Below are 20,191 nucleotides of genomic sequence, written 5' to 3'. Positions count from 1 at the left end.
CCCTCTTTGCTGTTCAATTAATGCGGGTTAAAATTCTGTATTTTAAACTACCGATTCCTGGTGTCATATCCTGGCCACTGCTGGACCCTGAGGAGTGACTTGGTTTGATGGTTATGTCCTTGGGCTTGACATGCTGTGTCCTTGTTGATCCTCATCATCTGTGTTTGAGAACTGCTCCTCTCTAAGTTAATTACAAGCTTGGAAATGAGACCAGCATTTTTTTTAGATATTCCTAGAGAAGAATCATCCGTGTATGATGCTGTGAAAGTAAAAAAGAGAGTGTTGGCCAGTTACGTTTCTGTGTGATGCTGAAGATGTGCTGTGCTGCAGATGGAGAGGACAGATCCACATCTGCTTGGTTAAGAAGTGACTTAGACCTTTTCTGTGGCTGTGCAGTGACAGTGGCGGTGGTTCTCAGTGCACAGAAGAAAAGCCCAGGGCTCGCAGGATGAGGGGGTTTGGGGAGGGAGTGCAGACAACTTTCAGGTTGGGAGGTGCTGTTAAGAAAAGCCTAAATGCAGAGAGCTTGAAAAACACATTAGTGGGGAGATGTGGTTTATCAGATCTGGAGCTGTATGTGGCTTGGGGCAGCAACGCTGAACTCTCATAGTAGGTTAGAGGCAATCTGTCATCGTCAGAAATCTTCCTTTAACCCCTCTGACTCCAGACTCAACTGTGGCATTTTGTTGGCTTCCTAGGCACCGCCAAGCTTTGTGCATGGTCATTGCTAATAGTGATTGCCAACATTTTAAGAGGGCTCCTGTGTCAAATCCTGTTAAAGCTAGAGAGGTAGAAGAAAAAGCAGAGATCTATAGAAGCCTTCAAGGGTCAGAAGCAAGAAAGGGCATCTGTACAGTACACTGTAGTTAATCCATCCTGAGTCCCAGTACTAGCCTACAGAGGGAGCAGAAAGGAGGAACCTTTACCCAGTTAACACTGGAATTAATGCAAGATAATTTTTTGTTATCTTGTGAGTTGAGTCAGTTATGCTAACTTCAGGCAGAGGTACTTTTTGAATTCAGAGGCAGGCAGTTGATGTGCAGCAAATGTGTAGACCTTATTTCTTACCTTTTTAGCCCATTAACACCTCTTGACAGAACGAGGTGTGTTGGTGTGGGGAAAAAACTTCTGGGACCAAAGAACCATCTGTTTAAATGTCTCCTACATCGCTATCTTGGACATGCTGAGTTTTCTGAATGCTTCTAAATTGTATTTATTAATACATTATGGTGCCACTAATTTTAGAAATGGGGTGCTTTATTTTATACCAAACTCATATCACTGTGTATCTTACTGCTCTGGTTAAACCATTTTATTATTACATAATTACATGATCTTGCTCATAGTATTCTTAGCAACCAGCCTTATGTTTTAACTTAGTGCATTTTTTTCCTTTTTTTCTCTGACTTTGAAGGTCATTGTAACCTTTTGTGGTTGGTTTAATGATGTGTACTGCCTGATTTTTAACCAGTCAACTGATGCCAGACTTCTTAGATCCACTGCTTTAGCAGATACACACATTTGGAAACTTTCAGAATGAGTCCTGTTAACTTGTATCGCTCTCCCCAGTGCTATGCACCTCTTGCTTTTTCCTTCTTTCTAAGAGGCACAGTCAAGGCATCCTGGGTTTTAATTAATGACTTAACATCTCTGAAGAAGCAAAAGTGGAGCTGGTTCTCTGTGGACGAATTTCTGAAATGTAGCTCATCTCAGGGTGAAATATCTTGAGTATCTTCAATGAGGTTGAAAACTTCAGTATACTTAAGATATTTGCTAGTCCCTTTCTTCTTCCTCTCCTCCCTCACCTCAGTCTCTGTGCTCGTGTCCCTGCCACACCACGTGAGGCTGGGGGCTGGTTGGGCAGGAGCCAGCAGCTGGCTAAGCACTGGGCTGATGTACAGAGCCTGGGCACGTTCCTGATAATTAGAGCATTGCTCTTAGACCTGTATGTGATTTTATTTATTTATTAAGCAGTGTCACTGTTTCTTTAGACAGCTCCATATTAACTCCTGTGTGCTGGGAGCAGAGATTTTCCCATTTTACCAGATGTGGCTATACAATATAGAAAGCCATGTTTTACTGCCTGGGCAGCAATCTGTATTTTAATAATGCTTTCCTTGTGCCTGCCTGTATTGTAAGGGTGTTGCTGTTCAACTTCAGCCACACCATCCTTCTTGGGCCTCTCCAAGTGTTTGGCAAGTGATAACATTAAATCTTGCAGTGTGAACAAATGCGACCCAGCTCTATAGATAAGAAATGGACACAGAGGTTAATTGCCATCCCATGCTCATCTGAAAGCAGCTGTTACTCTTCAGCAGTGTCTGGAGCGGGTGCAAATGGCATGTCTTACTGTACTTCTCTGGCCAAAGGCAGGGTGAACAGGAAATGTGGAGCATGGGGAGGGGGATGCTGTGCTGCAGCTCCCCATGTGAGGACTTGCCCTGGGGTCTGTCTGTCTTTGCTATGACATGGTTTGTGCCAGCTCCAAAATAGGAAGCAGCACAAGGCTGCTGTTAAGCTAACGGTTTCTGCTCCTCATCAGGGCCAGCAGTGTTGGCAGGGTGCTGTGTGGGTGTGTGTTGCTTTTGGGACGGAAATAGCATCTCTGCTTGGCACTGTATAGAGTAAGCCCAGGTGAGGAGTTGGTGCCAGGTAAATGCTGTGCAATAAATGCTTAACAGAGTGCTAATTTTTCTGAGGCTTCAAGTCATCATCTGTTCAGCTCAAGTAAGAAAACAGATGTTTAATAGGTATCTCCACGTTATTTTATCTTAAAAGTGCAAATCATTCCCAGCAGGGAAAGCACTTTGTTGTTAGTGAGCTCTCTGTACATCTTTCCTGAAACACAGAAAATGTCTTTAATTAACTCTCTTGTAGATTAGTTGAGTTTATATATGTATATAATTTAAGCTGTCATGGTTAAATGTATGCAAGCTGACTTTTGAAAGCAATACAGTTCCTGTATGTTTTCAGGGCACAAACAAGGGGTGAGGGAATGGTTAGGATAGGGGAATAAATCCCTTTTTGTCTTGAGATTGTTTCTTAGATGTTGGCTTCTGTGGGGACTGCACACGGTGCCTGAACAGGAGATGCCCTCACCCACTCCTTACCCTGCTCTCTGAAAATGCCCACTTTATGAGAGAAAGACATCATCACCTGCCTTCTGCTGTGTGGGCTTGGGGCTCTACTGTGCTCACTTTGTGGAGGTGGTGGTTGTCACTGCTCCTCCTAACTCATCAAATTGCTCTTTAATTCCTGCATTCTGCAGTATTTCCAGTGCCGAGTTCGTTTGAGGAGTGCTTGGTGAATCTCTCAAGACACAACATTCTCCTGACTTCCTCCTCTCCTGGCCTGCCAGGATGAGCTTCTGGGCACAAACAAGATCCTTCAGCAGTAACTGGGCTGTGCTGGAGGTGGGGGAGAGGGGGACCCCTTCTTTGCAGAGAGTCCATGGTCTTCAGAATTATACATTCCATAAATAGGTATTAAAATAGACAATATGTGTTTTCTCACATAGCTCAGTAAAATAATACTAAAAAAGTATTACTTTTGCTAGGTTCACAATTTTATATGTAAAGTATGTTGCATTGACCATTCATTTAATGCAAAGAGGAGTTGGATAGTGTAAATATGCCTCTCAAATCAGCAGAAGAAAGGCTACATGGTGATGCAGCAAAACTGGGGAGGGAGAGAGGGAAGAACACCTTTGTTTTCTCTAGCTCCCTGAGGTCTGTAGAAGTGCATTCTGTAAACTCACATGGGAGAGATACTATGCATTTGATTAGCTTTCACTCATTTATTTTGGTAATTTAATGCTGAATAAGAGGCATGCAGAGTTGTTGATACTTGCATGTTTCTCATGTGGCTGTTTCTTTACTGCCGCAGAAGTAAGTTGATTTATTTAAATTACAAAAAAAAAGGTCTGCCTCTGAGCTGTCACTGTGTTCTGGCTTTCTTATAGGCTGGTCCAGGGACCATCATCATGGCTTCAGGAGTCCAAGATTTCAACAGAACGGAATCTGACAGACTGAATGAGATTAAAGGTCACCTGGAAATAGCCTTACTGGAAAAACACTTTTTACGTAAGTATAAAATTAATGCTCAGTGGAAAGGAATGGCTTAAGTCTGCTGAAACTTTTCTAAACTGCAAAAGTTGGCATCAGAATTTTGAGGTGTGCTGATGTGTGGATAGCATGTGGGCTGACACCTCACTAGGAGGAAGTTTAAAGCATTCCCAGGGTTTCTGGGTCACTTGGTTGTTTTTTCCCCTTGTTGCATTGCTCACAGCATTGCACTACATGACAAAAGCTGCTTAGCTGATGACCTGATGTTGACACCTGCAGGTTATTTTAGAATTAGCTCAACCTTAATGTGGTTGCAGTAGGTGTTGTTTGTCTAGTAGTAATTGTAAAGAGATTTCTGAAGGGGTGACCAGTGCATTTCCTTGTCAGCTGTTTCAGCAAGTAATACATCTTAAAACATATGCCTCTTAAAAGTATATAAATTGCTGGTAAGTTGTGTAAGAAATACAGGTAAGAGTATCTGTAGATTTCAAGTGTTATTTGTTTGGGTTTATATGTATATGAGTGTCTGTATAATACAAAATTGTCATTCATGGCTAGAGGCACCCATAAAGACTTTTGGGATTTTATCTCAGCAGATCTGAACTGCTGACTCATAAGACAGGATAGTTAAAAGCAGAAAAATTGAAGACAAGCATTCCTTTAACTTGATAGAAGTAGAGATCTCTGTAATAAATCAACGAGAATTCTTGCTCAGTTGCTTCCCCAAATGGTAATTTTAATGGATTATTTTTGAATTTAAGAGGGTTGTTTTTATGTGTTCAAAGCTTGTCAGATATTTTCAAAGGGGTAAAAACAAGGCAATAGATTCTATTCAGTTTCTAGTTTACAGTCTAACTACAAAACTTGTGTTTTATCTTCATATTCTCAAGGATTTGGAATTAGTTTTCTGTTAAGCGTTTGGCAATATTTCATTACTATTTTGTCTCCCATGTGTATGAGGGGGAGGTCTGATAAAGGATACTGGGCAAGAATTTATAGTGAGCTGCTATCAACTTCCACTGATACCTGGAAGATATATCACTGGAATAGGAGGGGAAAAACTGAAAGCTCTGTTTGACTTGCCTTCTTGTTTTCATTGGTTTATTTGAATTCTTATTTAACTGTGCAGTACAGAGTTATCACGTACTCTTACCATTCCCAATGACATATTGCTTAAGCTTCTGTTATTAAATTGTTTTTTAAACTATATGGGACATTTGTGATTTCCTGATGTAATCTGATGTGTGACAGAAACAGTAGGACTTCCCAGAACTGTTTTCTGGTTTGAACTAGGACATTCTTTTTGCTATAAAAACATGACATGGTACCCAGACGCTTCCATGGCTAGTGAATTCATTCTCAGTCCTTAGTATGTGGTTACAGTAACCATGTGGGACACACATTTTTGTCAGTATTTTTACTGTTCAGGTTTATGCTACAGTTTGAAAATCTTCTGATCAACCGTTTTACCACTTTTCAGCTGAATCTTTTTCCTTTGCAGAGACCTTTGCAGCAAACTCCAAGGTAAAGGTTAATAAAGCCCATCCTTTCACATAAACTTTGTGCAGATGGTTGGAGGTTCAGGCCAACACGGCAGTTCAGCTGGGTGGCATGAGTCAGCCCTGGGTGGCTCCAGCCCTTACTACTAGGTCAAGGGCTCTTTACCAAAGCCTGAGGTTTGCTTTAGCTTTATTTATAGTGTTGTTCTGGCAAGTTGGTTACAACTCTGTACAGAAAAACAAGAGAAAGAATAATAAACTGGTAGAGAAATAAACTCATCCCTTACCCACACCCCCTTCAAAATTTTCTGCAGAAATACATAACTATATCAGTTGGAGTGAAGTAAGTGCTCACTTTTTGGATATGGTTCCTCTACTTTTTCATTTTATTCTTCTCTTTGAGTTAATGTTTTGAGTGTTTTTGTACTAGAAATGCTTCATTATTTTTTTTTTCTTCCCAGAAGTGAACTGATAGTGGGAAGAAATGTGCAGTTTGTTTACTTCAATTTGCCCTTGGAAGAAAGCTTGATTTTTATTTTATTTTTTTTAAATCCTATTGGTGCAATAAATGTTTTTAAGAAGGCTGGTCACTCAGCTGTATTTGCATACTGTTTTTAATTATGAAATTCCATAACAACACCTTGCTATAATTGTATTTTTACATAAATCATTTCCCAATTCCTCTTACTCCATTTCCTCCAGCTAGGTGTGTAGAAATCAAAGTGACTTCTGATATTTGGGGGAAATATTTAGAGTTCCTTGGATTTGGTTTTTATGTGTTGAGTTTCTAATCATTATCAGCCTAGTCCTGATTTTATTTTTGCCTCTTCTATACCTCTTATTTGTATTGGCGTATTATTAGCGAGGAGGTTTAAGGAGAGATTTCCTCCCAGCTATACACTATGTGTAATGAACACAGCTACAAGTCAGTGTGGATCTGTAGTTGAAGGTGCCTGGCTAGAGGAAGAGCAAACTGCTAGTCTTCTCTAAAATACTTTCAGTCATTAGTAGTCACAAGTTTAAGGTGCAGTTTGGCTGAGTAGTGTTTCCAGTGAAACACATCCCAGACCTTACTGTAGCCTCTACAAGCTGCAGTGGAAATCTGGAGCAAGTAGTTACTGGAGACAAACTGCAAAGGGAAAATATCTTCCTCTTAGCAAAGAGACAATCTAAACATCCAGAGAAATTAAGATGGAGAAGAATTGCTTAGCATGTTGTGTAACTGTAAATGCAGATAGTAAGTGACTGGGAATGTGAGAGGTTTAAGCTGCAAACTGACAGGAGGATGAGGCAGGTGGAGGAAAGGATCTTGAATAATGACGTTTTAAGAAAGGGAGGGATCATCTGACTCTTCCAGCCCAGTTGCTTTTCCTGTCTTCAGGAATAGTCTTAATCTCTGTAATCTAATGGCTCCTTCTGAGTTGTAGGACAGAAGTGCTAAAAAGGGGCGTGTTGGGTCTGGCGAGACAGTGGTTATCAAGGGTGAGTTCGTGCAGAACAAGGCTTGAACACGTGCTGAAGAAAAAGTGCAGACAGCTTAGTTTGCTGGACCTCTGAATGCACATGGATGGACAAAGCTTTGTCTTGGAGCTGTCGCCATCAGAATCAACCATTTCTAAAGGACTTTGTGTATTAATATAACTTGGTTTTAATGCATGTGAACACTGCCTTGGTGCTGGCTGAGTAGTCAGGTAGGGAAGGTAACTACTGTACTGGGGCAGCTAGGTTTATATGCTAAGGTTAGTAGTGGTTTTAGTGCTTCCATTTCAAAATCCAGTTGTATCTAAACAAGAAATAAAAACTTGCTTGTTGCTCTTGCATTTGAAAGACAGAACAATAGGAAATACCTTTTTGTGTTTGCACCTTCCCATTACTGTTTGTGCCTGGTCATGGAAGGCAGTTTTGCTGAGAGCAGCACTCTGGTCCCTGTGCTACAAGGTGCTTTGTAGGCATGCAATGCATCCTATGGTTTACAAGAAGTATTAGCTAATTCTAATTCAAGGATATTCATTTTGCAGTGCGAATTTTAGCAGCTCAGGGAGGAGGAGGTGGTGGTTGCAGTGGCTAAGAGTGAACAAACCAGGTGACTTAGAGAAGAGGGTTAGTCATAAACTGGTAAATTGAAGAAATGGCACGTGAGGATGAAAAGCTTTAGGAGGAAATAAAGTTATCTCCCCCAAGGGTTTTGCATTCTACTCTGTACAGCAGACTGTGTCTTGAGTCTCTAGGTACTTAGAAAATGCTGGTTGTGGTTACGGTTTTTACACCAACATTATAAAAGAAGCTGGGATTATGCTGCTTTCCCACTGAAATGTCTGCTTCCCCACCCTTTTCATTGTCATATGCCTTTTTAAACCTTGTATGTGAGTAGCTTCACAGTGTTTTCTCTGGCTTCTGTTTTTTGGTATAAATGACCCAGATTCTTTGTAAGAAGAGTGACCTAGCAGGATATAGACTTCATGAAAGTAGAGCTCTGGAAAAACATATGTGAATCTGGGGTGATAAACCTTAGAGGTGAAGTGTGTGGTAGTGGTTATAACCAACAAAAAGACCTGTACTCTAAAGTCCTGTTTCATACAGGAATTCTGATACTTCCTCAAACAGCTGCAGTAATTGTATGCAAAAAATTGACTATGAAGCTGAGTCAGAGTCCAATTACCAATTGTGTCAGAACACCCTTAGTGTAATTTCTCCTGGGTCAAACATCTGCTGCAGTAGCAGAGCTAGAGAATAGCAGAAGAATAGTTCTACTGCATTGATTTTGCTTTCTTCTTACTGATCTAGCAGCCTATAGTTATCTTTGGTTCAGAAATCTTGAAGCAGAATAGAGTTGATTTAAGTAGTAGGTGAAGACCCTGGTAAAGAGAGTAAGTAGCTGCTCTGTGTATCTGAGTTACCCAGATACTGGCTGTGGGCCATAGTAGCCATTCCTTGCTAGATGGTCAACCATGGCCAGGGGATCCTGATGCTACAGCAGGGGCTCCTAAATAAGGCGTGATGACACTAGTGAGCACCAAGGCTGCTGTGGTAGTGGAATTTACCCTGGGCTTCTACCCTTTACTCCTCCTCATAAGCCCTTCTTTCTTTCAGTTTAAAATCCTGTACTCCCAGATGCTAACAGGATATTCATGGAAGATCTGCATGCATCCCTCAAGCTTGTGGTGTTCCCCTGATGAGGACTGTGGTTTGCATATGGTGACTGATGGGGAATCTTCTTGAATGTTTTCCCTGGGCACCCAGAGAAGCCACGGTAAAAAGACGTGAGTCTAGGCTTCTCTGCAGAGCTGTCTGTTCACCAGATCTTGCTTGCTTTTGTACTAACAGATTTTTAAAGTTTTTCTAGCTCTGACTTCTGACTGGGAGACTTCTCGAAAATGACAGAAAGTTTCTTAAGAGGTGTAGGAAAGGTTTTACTTACACCCAGAGATACTTACATGATGAACCATGTATATTGAGCTCACATCTATCCTTCTTGGACAAAACACTCTCCAAAACTCTGGAAAAAAACCTTCATTTTCCTGGAAACACTACTGAGACAGGCAGTTGTGAGCAGGTTAGAGTACTTGCCTGATGTTTAAGAAGCCTTAGTACAGATGAAAGGAGGATTCAGACCTCCATTTTTCATCTACAAAAACTCTGCTCTGACTGATGGAGGATGTGCTGTGCACTTGCTCACTCTCAACTTGGCTTCCAAGAGCACAAGGTTCCAGCGTGACTCCATCCCAGTGCAGCAGCAAGCTGGAGTCTTGGGCTGGTCCTTGTTCCAGGCCCGGCTTGTGCAATCTGCCCTCATCACTGGATGAGGCGTGTGAACGGTGACGGCATGAAGATGCCAGAATGCTGGAGGGCCCAACCCAGGAGGATCATGTGCTGTCACACCACCTTTTCATGAGGCTGGTTAACCAAATTGCAGCACAGCCCTGACAGAGATGTGTGGTTTTAGCTCCTCCACCAACTCAAACAGATGCTGCCTACACAGTGTGTTATGTAGATGGGGTGTGCTCTTGCTTCTGCCTTTTCTTGGGTGCCCAACTTCACTTCATGAATTGTGGAGTCGGTGTGAAAGCTCACGCAGGGCAGCAGTCAGCACTGCTGTGCCTGTCCCTTTTGTATAACTGGGCTGGAGATTCTGGGAGCCCCATGTGGAACCTACCCTTCCCTGCTCAGTTTAGTAACATAAAAGCCTTGGAAGAGTCTGCTGCTATTCCTGAGCCAGACATTGAAATGTTTATAGCCTGTTTCACTTCTGCCAAAAACAGTGAGTGAAAACAGTTCCTGCAATAATAGCAAAATTTTTGCAGTTCCCTTCATTTTAGATGGATACGGCAACTCTTCTGGCATTTTTAGTGTCTGAAATTTCTAAAAACTCATAGATCAGCAGTACTTTTAATGACTTTTTTAAGCTGGCAAAAGTGTATCTAGCAATAGAAAACTTCCCACTTCGTATTTTGAGAAGGGGATCTATCTCAGTAAACTATAAGGCAGTTCAGATATTTTCAGGAAGCTTAATTTAAAATCTTTCCGTAATGAAGGAGAAATCATCCTGTGTCTTTTGTAATACAGTAAAACTCCACTGAAGTCGCTATATGTAAATATAAAGTTACTAATTGGTTACTAGCATAATTGTTTTGTACATACCATAGTAATTACATCTTAATTCTTTCTAACCTCACCCACTTGAATTGAGAGGAGACTAGACCAGTTTGCACACAGGGAGAGATCTTGTCAAATATTTTGTGCTTTTTAAATCAGTCTCCTTCATCACATGAAATAGAAGAACACTTCACATGAAATTCTGCTATTGTGGTGAGGAAGATAGTACCAGGGGAATGTTAATTGAACTGCAAAGCAAGGTGACAGTTCAGACTTAGCATTCACTGCTTCTGGATCAGTTGACTTATTTCTTATCAACGTAAAGAGAGCCCATGCTGCTCCCCTCCTTGTAGGCATATGCAAAGAGACTAAAAAAATTGGTCCTCAAAAGCTGTAAGTAAGGGAGCAGGAGCAGGAGCTCTGCCTTTGGAAGAGCAGAGAGGCACAGCAGGATGATGGAAACAAAAAAAGAAAAAAGAGGGATTGTTTAACTGCCAAACCTGTGTTAGGGGTTTTTAAGGCAAATTGGCATGACTGTTTCCAAATGTGACATGGCACTTCTTAATTTTGATGTGTGCAGGTAAACCAGACTGAGTTGGAGAAAGTTTATAGTGAAAATGTGGGGTTTGTATTTTAACAGTTTCATTTCTCCACTCTACCAAAACGCCTACTATGCACTCAATAAATGTAGCTCATCTTTGATGTTTCTATCTGCTTTTTGGCTTTTTATGACATCAATATTGCTATTAGAAAATCTGTTTTTCCCTTGTTTTATGTATGAAAGACTCATTCAAAGAAGCAAGAGGCCCGACCACAAGGGAAAATTATTCAATTGTCGAAGATGTTCTCAAATGCAAAAAGTCCTGAATAATTCTTCCTTCAGTTGTCCTTCTTTGCTGACTTGATTTTATTTGGTTTTTCTTTCCTTTATCTGATTAGCATTTGGATGGCTTACTTTTTGTCTCCATTCATAGACTGGTTGGGTTAAAAAAATCTTCATATGTTTTTAGCATTGTTTTCTCCTACACAGTGTATCTGAGCAGACTGAAACTGAAGATAATGAAGCAGAAGGATCAGCTGAAGATAATGTAGTTCAGGATGAGTCTTTTGGAACAACAGGAAAATAAGTTTTGGAGGAAGGAGGAATGAGAGTTCATTGAGGATTAGTTGTGTAGCTGAATGTGTGGACAATGCATTTTGATCCCTGTCCAGTAGTAGATCAGGTAGTGGTTTGGTTTTGGGGTTTTTTTTCCACTTATTCTTGATTTTACTTTTTCCATACAGGGATTTTTTTTTTTTGTTCACCTGGGAATCCTCACCAGTGAATAAATAAGTTGTTGAATGATACAAAAAATATGACAGAAGTTCACTCCTGTTGTAGGGAATAGTTGTGTCCAGGACTTCTGCATCAGCAGGGAATGTCACTACAACACTAACCACTAAAGGTTATGGAGGAGGTGGCTCTGTTCCTTCTGAGTAGTCAGTACTTTCACTGGCATCTTCAACTGTGCTTTTAGAAAGAGGAAACTGTAAGTGCAATGTGTTGGGAACAGTTTTAGTGTAATGCTCTCTGTGATGCTGTAACACTGGCTGCTGTTACACTTCTTAATACCGTGCAGCATGCCTGGCAGAGGGAAGTCCCTGCACTGCAGGTAGGTGGTGGTTCAGGGTGTACTGCCACTAGTTCCTCTTCTTGTGCAGGTGGAAGAGTACCTCTTCCTGACCATCACCAAATGGGATACTGAGCTCAGTAACTCTTTCACTTCACTTCATGTAGCTGCTAAATGTTCGTATACGACACTTAGGCTCCTCAGTGTTGCTTCACAAAATACCTGTGGCAAGATAAAAAGAAAAAAAAAATATTTTCGGTTTTGTGCCTGAGTTGTCATAAAGAACCACTTCTGAGTTAGACAAAGTGTGAGAGCTGCTGCCTTCAGTTTAACAGGACCTCCCCTTAATCTGCTTTTTAAAAAAAACCCTAAATGGTGTAGTATGAAGTCCACATAAAACACAGTTACCAAAACAAATTCTGAGGGAGCACTTGGCAAAAAAGGGATCAGGGATACTGAAACCCATCATTATGCCTTGCCAAGTTCACTTGTGGCTTTTCTGAATTAAAGGAAATAGAAAAATAAAAATCTAGAGTAGGAACATAGGCTGGCTTTAGTCTGTTGGTGTAAAATGATTGCTGGACATAAAGTCAAAATAATGTGGATTCTTACCTTTCCTGCAAAGAATGTGAGGACAGTGTTCTAAAAAAACAGCATGAAGAACTCTTGCTTAATGTGCGGTCAGTTTACATTGTTGTACTGAATCATCTTGGTAGTAGTATCTGGTATTATAAGTAGGAAGGAATTTCTAAAACTGATCAGAAAATGCCACATTTGGGCTGCACCTCCCACCCTCTTCCTGCTGTTGCTGCTGTCTGCCAGCTGAGATGTCTCTCCAGACCAGTCGTTGTCCAGCTCTGGAAGGTCTATGAGAACAATAAAGCTGATACCAGTTTTGGAAGCAACCACCTAACCACACAAGACAAAGGAAGGGTTAGACAGTCAACCTGGAGTTTGGGGCTTGAGAAAAGAGGTCTTCAGGTTCTTCCCAAGCATCTGGCATGCAAAGAAGTAGATGTCTTGCATTGTGTGGGATCAAAGGCTAATGTTTTATCTGAAGTCTTCTGGGCAGGTTTGTCATTGGTACCTTCTCTGGTTCTCAGGTCACTGGTGGAAAGGACATAAGTCCTGGGGAAGATAACAAAGAGTACACGATTAAGTTGTATCCAATTATAGCTGTGAATTGTGAACTTGTCTCCAGAGGAGTGTATGAATTACAAAATAACTGTAAACAGAAAAAAAAAAAACAGGTTAGGGATTTCAATTGTGGGCCCTTCCCCCATCACTGCTTGTTGGTCAGACAGTGTTCTTTGTCGGAAGGGGTGGAGCCATTCCATATATTTCACAGCACTGCTGTTTGCTGCTGATGTTTTAACATAAAGACTAAAAGCTCTTCAGTGTCTATGATGATGAAAATAGACATGTTTTCAGACTCCTAACATCTTGTTAATGTCATATAGTTGGTTTAGTTGGGACCAAGTTAAATATCAGCTTTCTGTAGGAGTTAGGAGTCTGGCAAGGGTAGAAGCTGCCTGCACTGGAGAAAACTCCCGATGTCTGGCTCCCCCAGTACGGCTGGCGAGATCCAGTTTGATGTTGTATGGTTGGGATTTAGTTCATTTAGTACCAAGTAAACAACATATTTGAACTCTGGTAATATTCAAAAGTAGGGAGATTTGACATAATTAACATAGATGTAGAAAGGGGATTTCTGTCTTGTTAAGTACTGGTTTTCTCATGTAAATATGATAGGGTGCATGCACACTTTTTTGCATTTCCTTTTAACTTTACTTAGATTTAACACTAAATTGATTTTGTAGCTAGAAACTGTGGTCTATAGTCTCTAGCTACAGGTTGGTTGGTTTTTTGGGGTTTTTGTCACTTTGTCCCAGGGAGGGATTTTGCAGCATACCTGCAGGCCTACAAAGAAATGCTATTATGTAAAACAGCTACTAGGAGACTCCCTAATCTACCTCCAGTCTCTGCATTAAAGGAAACAACCACTTTACTGTACATGCATTATTGAGTTAGAAATCTAACCTGCTGCCATGCCTTCCCAGCCTGATATATCATCCTTCTTCTCTAAATATTACTCATTGTACAGTTTTGCCTGAACTAAATATTCAGTATTTAAGAGCTTTTTACCAAAACATTTCTTACAAGCTTGTGTATTCTGAGGAGCAAACAGATTATTCAGTTGGTGTAGTGGCTGATGACATATGGTGATCCAATGAAATGCTGGGTAGCTTGTCTTTTAACAATTACATGGTATCAACTAAACTTTTTGCATTGTCTTTAAATTTCAATGATTAAATCCTTAGAGTGCGGGTGCATCAGTTGTGTTACACCTAATAGAGGATAAAATGCTGTGTTCAATCTGAAATGGATACAGGTTTTTGATAATTTATGAGATGCATCAGTGGTGGTGGTCTTTCCTACAGTGTCAACTCTCCTACAGTTTACAGTGCGGTAGTATGCAAGTTAATGTAGTTCAAACACTAGTGTTGCCTTTTCTCACATTTTTCTCTGATTTGTAAGTGCAGTATTATTCAGATACTGTCCTGCTTTTCTACACAAGTTGACTTTGTCAGAGAGATTTTTTTAAAGCATTTTTTCAGGGTTACATCTGCTGTCATGACCTAAAGGGTTACCCAGCCTGCAGGTATAACATGTAAGAACACGGAGGTTTTTTACTTTAAATTTCTCTACTTTATTACAGATTTCCATGAATACTACAAAAATCACCACTAGCAACTATACCTGTGATTGATAAAGTGAATATATATATATGAATGAAAACATATATATATATATGCATATATGTGTGTGTGTGTGTGTGTGTGTATATATATATATATATATAAAGCTGTTATAAATTATTGGCAGCAATCAATAGAATGGCAGTAACCAAGTAGGTGTGTGCTGTTACAGGTTGCTATAACTATCACTAGTGAAGTGAGCAGCAGAAATACTTACGATAGATTCTTATATGCACATGTATATGTTCACAATAATACCAGTATCAAGCTTATTAGATCTTGGAAAGTGACAAGTCATTCCAGAGGGGAACCCAACCATCCCAGAAGTGGGAGGACAAACCAAACCCTCCCTGGCAAGGGTACATGATCTCTTAGAAAGTTTCTATGGAGAGTTCAACCTATTTAGAAAAGTACGTGTAGCACAGGAAGCTCTCAGAGAGAGAAGCTTCATTTTGGATAAAAATTAAGTCATTTTTGTATCATAGGGAAATAAGGAGATGTAGGACACCACCACTTCAGCAGCCAATAGATGCTGTTAATTTCTATTTTTCACCCAGAATAGCAATAGATGTTGATGTTTTCTGTTGTCTCAGGCCAATTTTTATTTTTCCAGACAGTTTTCCTGTTCTTGCAGATAGAACAATCAGTGACAGTTACCAGTTCTTACTTTCTCAGGATGTTTCCCCCTTTTTCCCCAACTGTTTTTCACCTTTTCAGATTATAAGTTGCTGTTACAGTTCCTTGGTTTTGTGCTTATCAGTGGTATCTCAGGACGTCTCTGGTTTCTAAGTATCAAGCTGTGTACTTCAAAGAAGCATGCTTCTGCTTCCCAGGCCTAGTTCCCAGGCTGGCATTTTCTCTGTCAGTATTTCAACAGACATATTCTTCTGTAATTTTCCCCTTCTAACCAGGTCACCTTTATGGCATCACATCACCTGCATGTCCAGTTAAGATGTGCACTGAGCCTCTTGTAATATTTTAATGTTTCTTGCCCAGTAGGAGGTAGAGAGCTGTGATTGATATGCCTGGGCGGGAGATTATGGAAGCTGATTAATCTTGGAGCTGAAGCTTGACCTTTTGTGTTTTACCCTGTCATATGTGTGTGTGGAGGTGGGAGGATGTTTGAATTTTGGTGGTCTGAAAGTGAAATCCAAGGAGCACTCTGTTCTTATTGTCAGGGAGGGTACTCATCTGTAGATAGATACCACCATGAAATGTTCTTATGGGTTCTTCTCAAGGGTCCGTGACCTCTGCTCTTTCTATTCAACTTCACTTGTTCTGCAGGAGGAACCCTCAGGGCTAGAGAAGTGTCCTCTGTAAGTTCAGTTCAGTTTGGCCATATTGTAGATTATTGCAGGGGAGAGAGTGAGGAAGTACTTTTTTTTTTTTCTTTGTTTCTTTTTCTTTTTCCTTTTTTTTTCTTTTTTTTTTTTTTTTTTCCCCTGACTGTCTGTGGTTTCTGTTGCTTAGCAAACTTCAGAGTATTTAACTAACCAAACACGGAGGTTTTATACTGCCAGATCATACTGCTGCCAAAGGAGCAACAAATACTGCTTTAAAGAGTTGGAGTGGCCAGAGCAGTTGTAGTGCGGTGGATTTGAATTGCAGTCATGTACATGGAAGTTAGGAAATGCCATGAAATGTGAATCTGTGGCAATCCTTAATGATGAGATGCTGTATTTTTTTGCTTGTTTTTTAGGAGCTTTACATTGTTCGTTGTGTACGCTTTAACTCTGCCTCATTGCGTAAAGAAATTCTGCATCTCTGGCACTGCTTGTCCTAGTGGTCAAGTTTCTGGAGTTTTGTTTTGAATAGAACAAGATGTAGTACAATCTGAACAACTGGAATTAAGGAAGCTGGAAGATCTGAACAGACTTTCAAGGGCATTGAGGTTAATTTACACTACTTGTGGTTTTCTTATGTACACACAATGCATAGTCACTTCCTCTTTGAAAAAACCCAACAGTGCTTAATGGAGAATTTCTTCCCTTTAATGGTATTGGGAAGATAACATCCCTGTCAAGCTTTGGAGATATTTGTGGTATCTTCATGATATTGCACAAGCTCCAGTGCATTTGAAGTGCAACAGATGTTTCCCCTCAGCTGTGTGCCTGCTCTTGTTGTGGAACAAGGCAAGCCCTTGAAAGTAGGGTTAACTAATTATAAACATAGTTTTTTTTCTCGGGTTTAAAATTCCTTGTGGACACATAATTAGGAACAGCCCCGTGTATAGATATACCCTTATGTCCATATCTTGCCATTTATTTACAGGAGACACAATACCTGCTGCAACAGTGAAAAGTTCCCTACCCTACCCTTGGGAATAAATTTCAGTTTTAGTTGCCAGAGGATAACTTGGTTTCTGTGCTTCAACTCTTCTTTCTAGCGTCCCTAACAAAGCATCAGTGGGAAGATGACAGCACTCTTTTCTGTTTGGTGGAATTCAGCTTGTGGCCTTATGGTGGAAGCCATCATGTTGTCCTCTCAATTTGTGTATCTTTTTCCTGTCTCACTTAATTCTGTGCTCTAAACCTCTTAGTGCTGCAGTGATACAGATAATCTACCACCACCTAACTTGCACAGTGGATAAAATGATCAGAGATACTGCACAAGGACCTCCTGCAGAAGAGGGAGAGTTTATCACTACTTCTGAGTATTTGCACTAGGGCTTTAGACCTTCTCAAAACACATACTGATTGGAGTCAGAGAGGCTCAGGTATCAAAATTATCTGATTTACAAGGCAATATTTGAAAAGAAACAGAAGAGGTTGCTGAAAGGTAGAGCATAATATATGAATCTTGTAAAATGACATAAAGCCTGAACCCCTGTGTCTGTTAATAAGTGGAATTAGCAAGTACTTTCTGTTCTGGTTTGCTTTAAGCTTGAAATACACCTGCTGTTCTACTATTTGTTGTTAACACTGAGCTTAAAAACAAGCCTAGAGACCAAAATGTAGAGTCATTTTTTTTGTTTAAAAAGGAGAGGAGCAAAAAAAAAAAAAATTTCCAGTCTTCTCTTTGTTGTTTCTCTTGTATACCTATATGGGAAAAGTGATCAGTGATAGTGACCCCATGTATCTCTAGAGTAAAATAAGGTAATGAACAAGGATACTCTCAGTGACAAAAAAGCAAAGCTAATTAGCCACAAAAAAGTCTTGCATAGTTGATACTAATTTCTCATAAAAAAAAATGTGGAAGTGTGTATATGTGTAAAGTAAATAAGTATATAAGTTTATATATAAAAATAAGTATATAAGTAAATATATGTGTGTGTGTGTATATTTATATATAAATTATTGCATGGAAGTTAGTAGGACACACTCTAAGCTCAGAAAAGGATAAAAATCTGAACTTAGTTTCTTGTCTTATAACCCCTTCTTAAAACTGTAAGATAGCCAGGTCCATAACAGGGCCATCTGACTTACATAAAAATACAGGAGTGCCAGAAATTGATGGATAGAGGGTTATATGGCATCATGTAACTTTGTGTGAGTGTGGGGGGAGTTTTTTGCCTACCCATAGACATAGGGGAGGAAAACATACTTTTTTTTACCTATTGTTATGACTGCTGGATTTGGCAATAGACAGCCCTTCCTGCTCATTATTTCTTTGGGGAATGAAGGGTATGTCATGTTTTATTTAGATAAAGGTAGCTTGTACCAAGGGTTTATGTTTGATAGATTGCATCTTGAAAAGAAAAATTTAAAGTTGTTTTTTTCCTTTCTTTAACAATTGTAACTAAACATCTTGTATGTGATACAGCTGTGTGCTTTTTATGAAGTCTTTCTAGGCCTTGATTACTCATTTTTTCTGGTAAACACATTTGGTATGGCACAGTTAAAAAAAACCCACCTAATCTGTCATAATTAGGTTTTAATTTTCTTACAGAAATACTTCAGGGTAACTAAATCTTTTTATTCTCCCTTAATTAACAGAGGAGGAGCTCAGGAAGCTGAGAGAAGAAACAAACGCTGAAACGTTAAGGCAGGAGCTAGAAAAGGAACGGCAGAGGAGATTAGAACTAGAACAAAAAGTCAATGAAGTACTTAAAGCAAGGTAAGAGAAATATCTTCACTGTAAAGCTGAAAGCCACCTTTGATCTCTGACTTTTCTCCGAGGAGTTCTGGTGACAGCATCCGTTTCCAGCCTAGACTCTATTAAAATAAATTATTAGCTCACAGAAAGAAGCTGTCTATATTTTCCTGTAAAAGTACATCTTGTACCCACACAGACAGCTGAATTACTTGACTGTGTGTACTGCACTAGCTACAGAGGTGTCCTGATGCTTGTCTAGTTGGAATATTCTTCGTTTCACCTTTTCTGGTGCCCTCCCTCTGGGATCTCACCTACTTGGATTTATCAGTGTGCACTGTGTGCTACTGAATGCCAGAGCTTTTGCTGTGCCATTGCATATGCTTTGCCTCTTCAAAACCTGTCTCATCTCCAGACCACCTAGTCCTTGTTACTCTTGTTCTAAGCAGCAGCAAGGACATCCCAGTACCAAAGTACAACTCTAAATGTGTGAGGGTGACTGGAGTTTGATCCTTCCTTGCCACTGCAATGATAAATGGAAACATGCCTCCTTATAACCTGAAGTCCTGCTAGCCTTGAGGACACCCACCTTGATGCAAAGCATCACATTTGATGTTGTGTCTCCTTAGTCTAGCTGCATGGACTTTAGATCTTAAGACCGTAGCAGCTGCTTGGTGGCCTTGTTGGTCAAGACCACTTGTGTATGTAGCTGCCTGTGTTATCCTCCTCAGCAGTAGCCAGTATTACTTGGCTGGGCACTAGGATCTGTGGTTTGCCATCAGATACTGTCATCAGGACATCACAGAATCATTCAGGTTGGAAAAGACCCTTGGGATCATCGAGTCCAACCATCAGCCTTACTCTACAAAGTTCTCCCCTACACCATATCCCCCAACATCACATCTAAACAATCCTTAAACACATCCAGGGATGGTGACTCCACCCCCTCCCTGGGCAGCCTATTCCACTGTCTGACCACTCTTCTGTGAAAATTTTCTTCCTAATGTCCAGTCTAAACCTCCTCCCCTGGAACAACTTGAGGCTGTTTCCTCTTGTCCTACCACTTGTTACTTGTGTGAAGAGACCAACACCCACCTTGCTACAACCTCCTTTTAGGTAGTTGTAGAGAGCGATAAGGTCTCCCCTCAGCCTCCTTTTCTTCAGACTAAACAATGCAGCTTCTTCAGCTGCTCCTCATAAGCATCCACAAACTCTCAATTTAGGAATATCAAAAGGTACATTGCTGCCTTTTCACTTCAGTATCTGTTTTCAGACCTGTAATCCATAAATTTATTTAACCCCATCTTGAAAGTGCTGAAGGTATCTACCACTGGAAGCTATGGAGGCAATATGATACAGAATTTCACTCTTGACTCTAAAGAAGTGATTTATTTTCTTTCTTTTATAACAGATATCTTAGTGGTTTCAAGAAATGTTCCATAGTTACAGAATTGTGATATTTCACATTCAGCTTACTTGCCATCCTTGATCAGTCCTTTCCTCTCTTACTCTTCTCCCCTCCTGACTGAAGAGTTCCAGCTTTTTCAGTGTCTCCTGAAGAGTACTTTGCCAGTCTTTAACTGTTTTAAGATGTAGAGACTGAGTTCTTGCAGTATTCAGAGTGTGGGTTTGCC

At 40.3% G+C, this 20,191-nt stretch overlaps 1 protein-coding gene across 2 annotated transcripts in view; it reads left to right on the top strand.

Moving 5' to 3' along the window:
• The window catches only part of GRAMD4 (GRAM domain containing 4), a 53,607-nt gene that overhangs the window by 4,739 nt on the left and 28,677 nt on the right, over nucleotides 1-20,191 (top strand). For both annotated transcript variants that reach the window (XM_026868138.1, XM_026868137.1), the window contains exons 2-3: nucleotides 3,962-4,082; nucleotides 18,461-18,581. In XM_026868138.1, the coding sequence (XP_026723939.1) occupies nucleotides 3,962-4,082; nucleotides 18,461-18,581 (242 nt within the window). The remainder of the gene's footprint in view (nucleotides 1-3,961; nucleotides 4,083-18,460; nucleotides 18,582-20,191) is intronic.

This window comes from Athene cunicularia (genome assembly GCF_003259725.1).
Source record: "Athene cunicularia isolate RWA chromosome 1 unlocalized genomic scaffold, athCun1 chr1_part2, whole genome shotgun sequence".
Lineage (NCBI taxonomy): Eukaryota > Metazoa > Chordata > Aves > Strigiformes > Strigidae > Athene > Athene cunicularia.
This window is presented reverse-complemented; position numbering and strand designations above follow the sequence as displayed.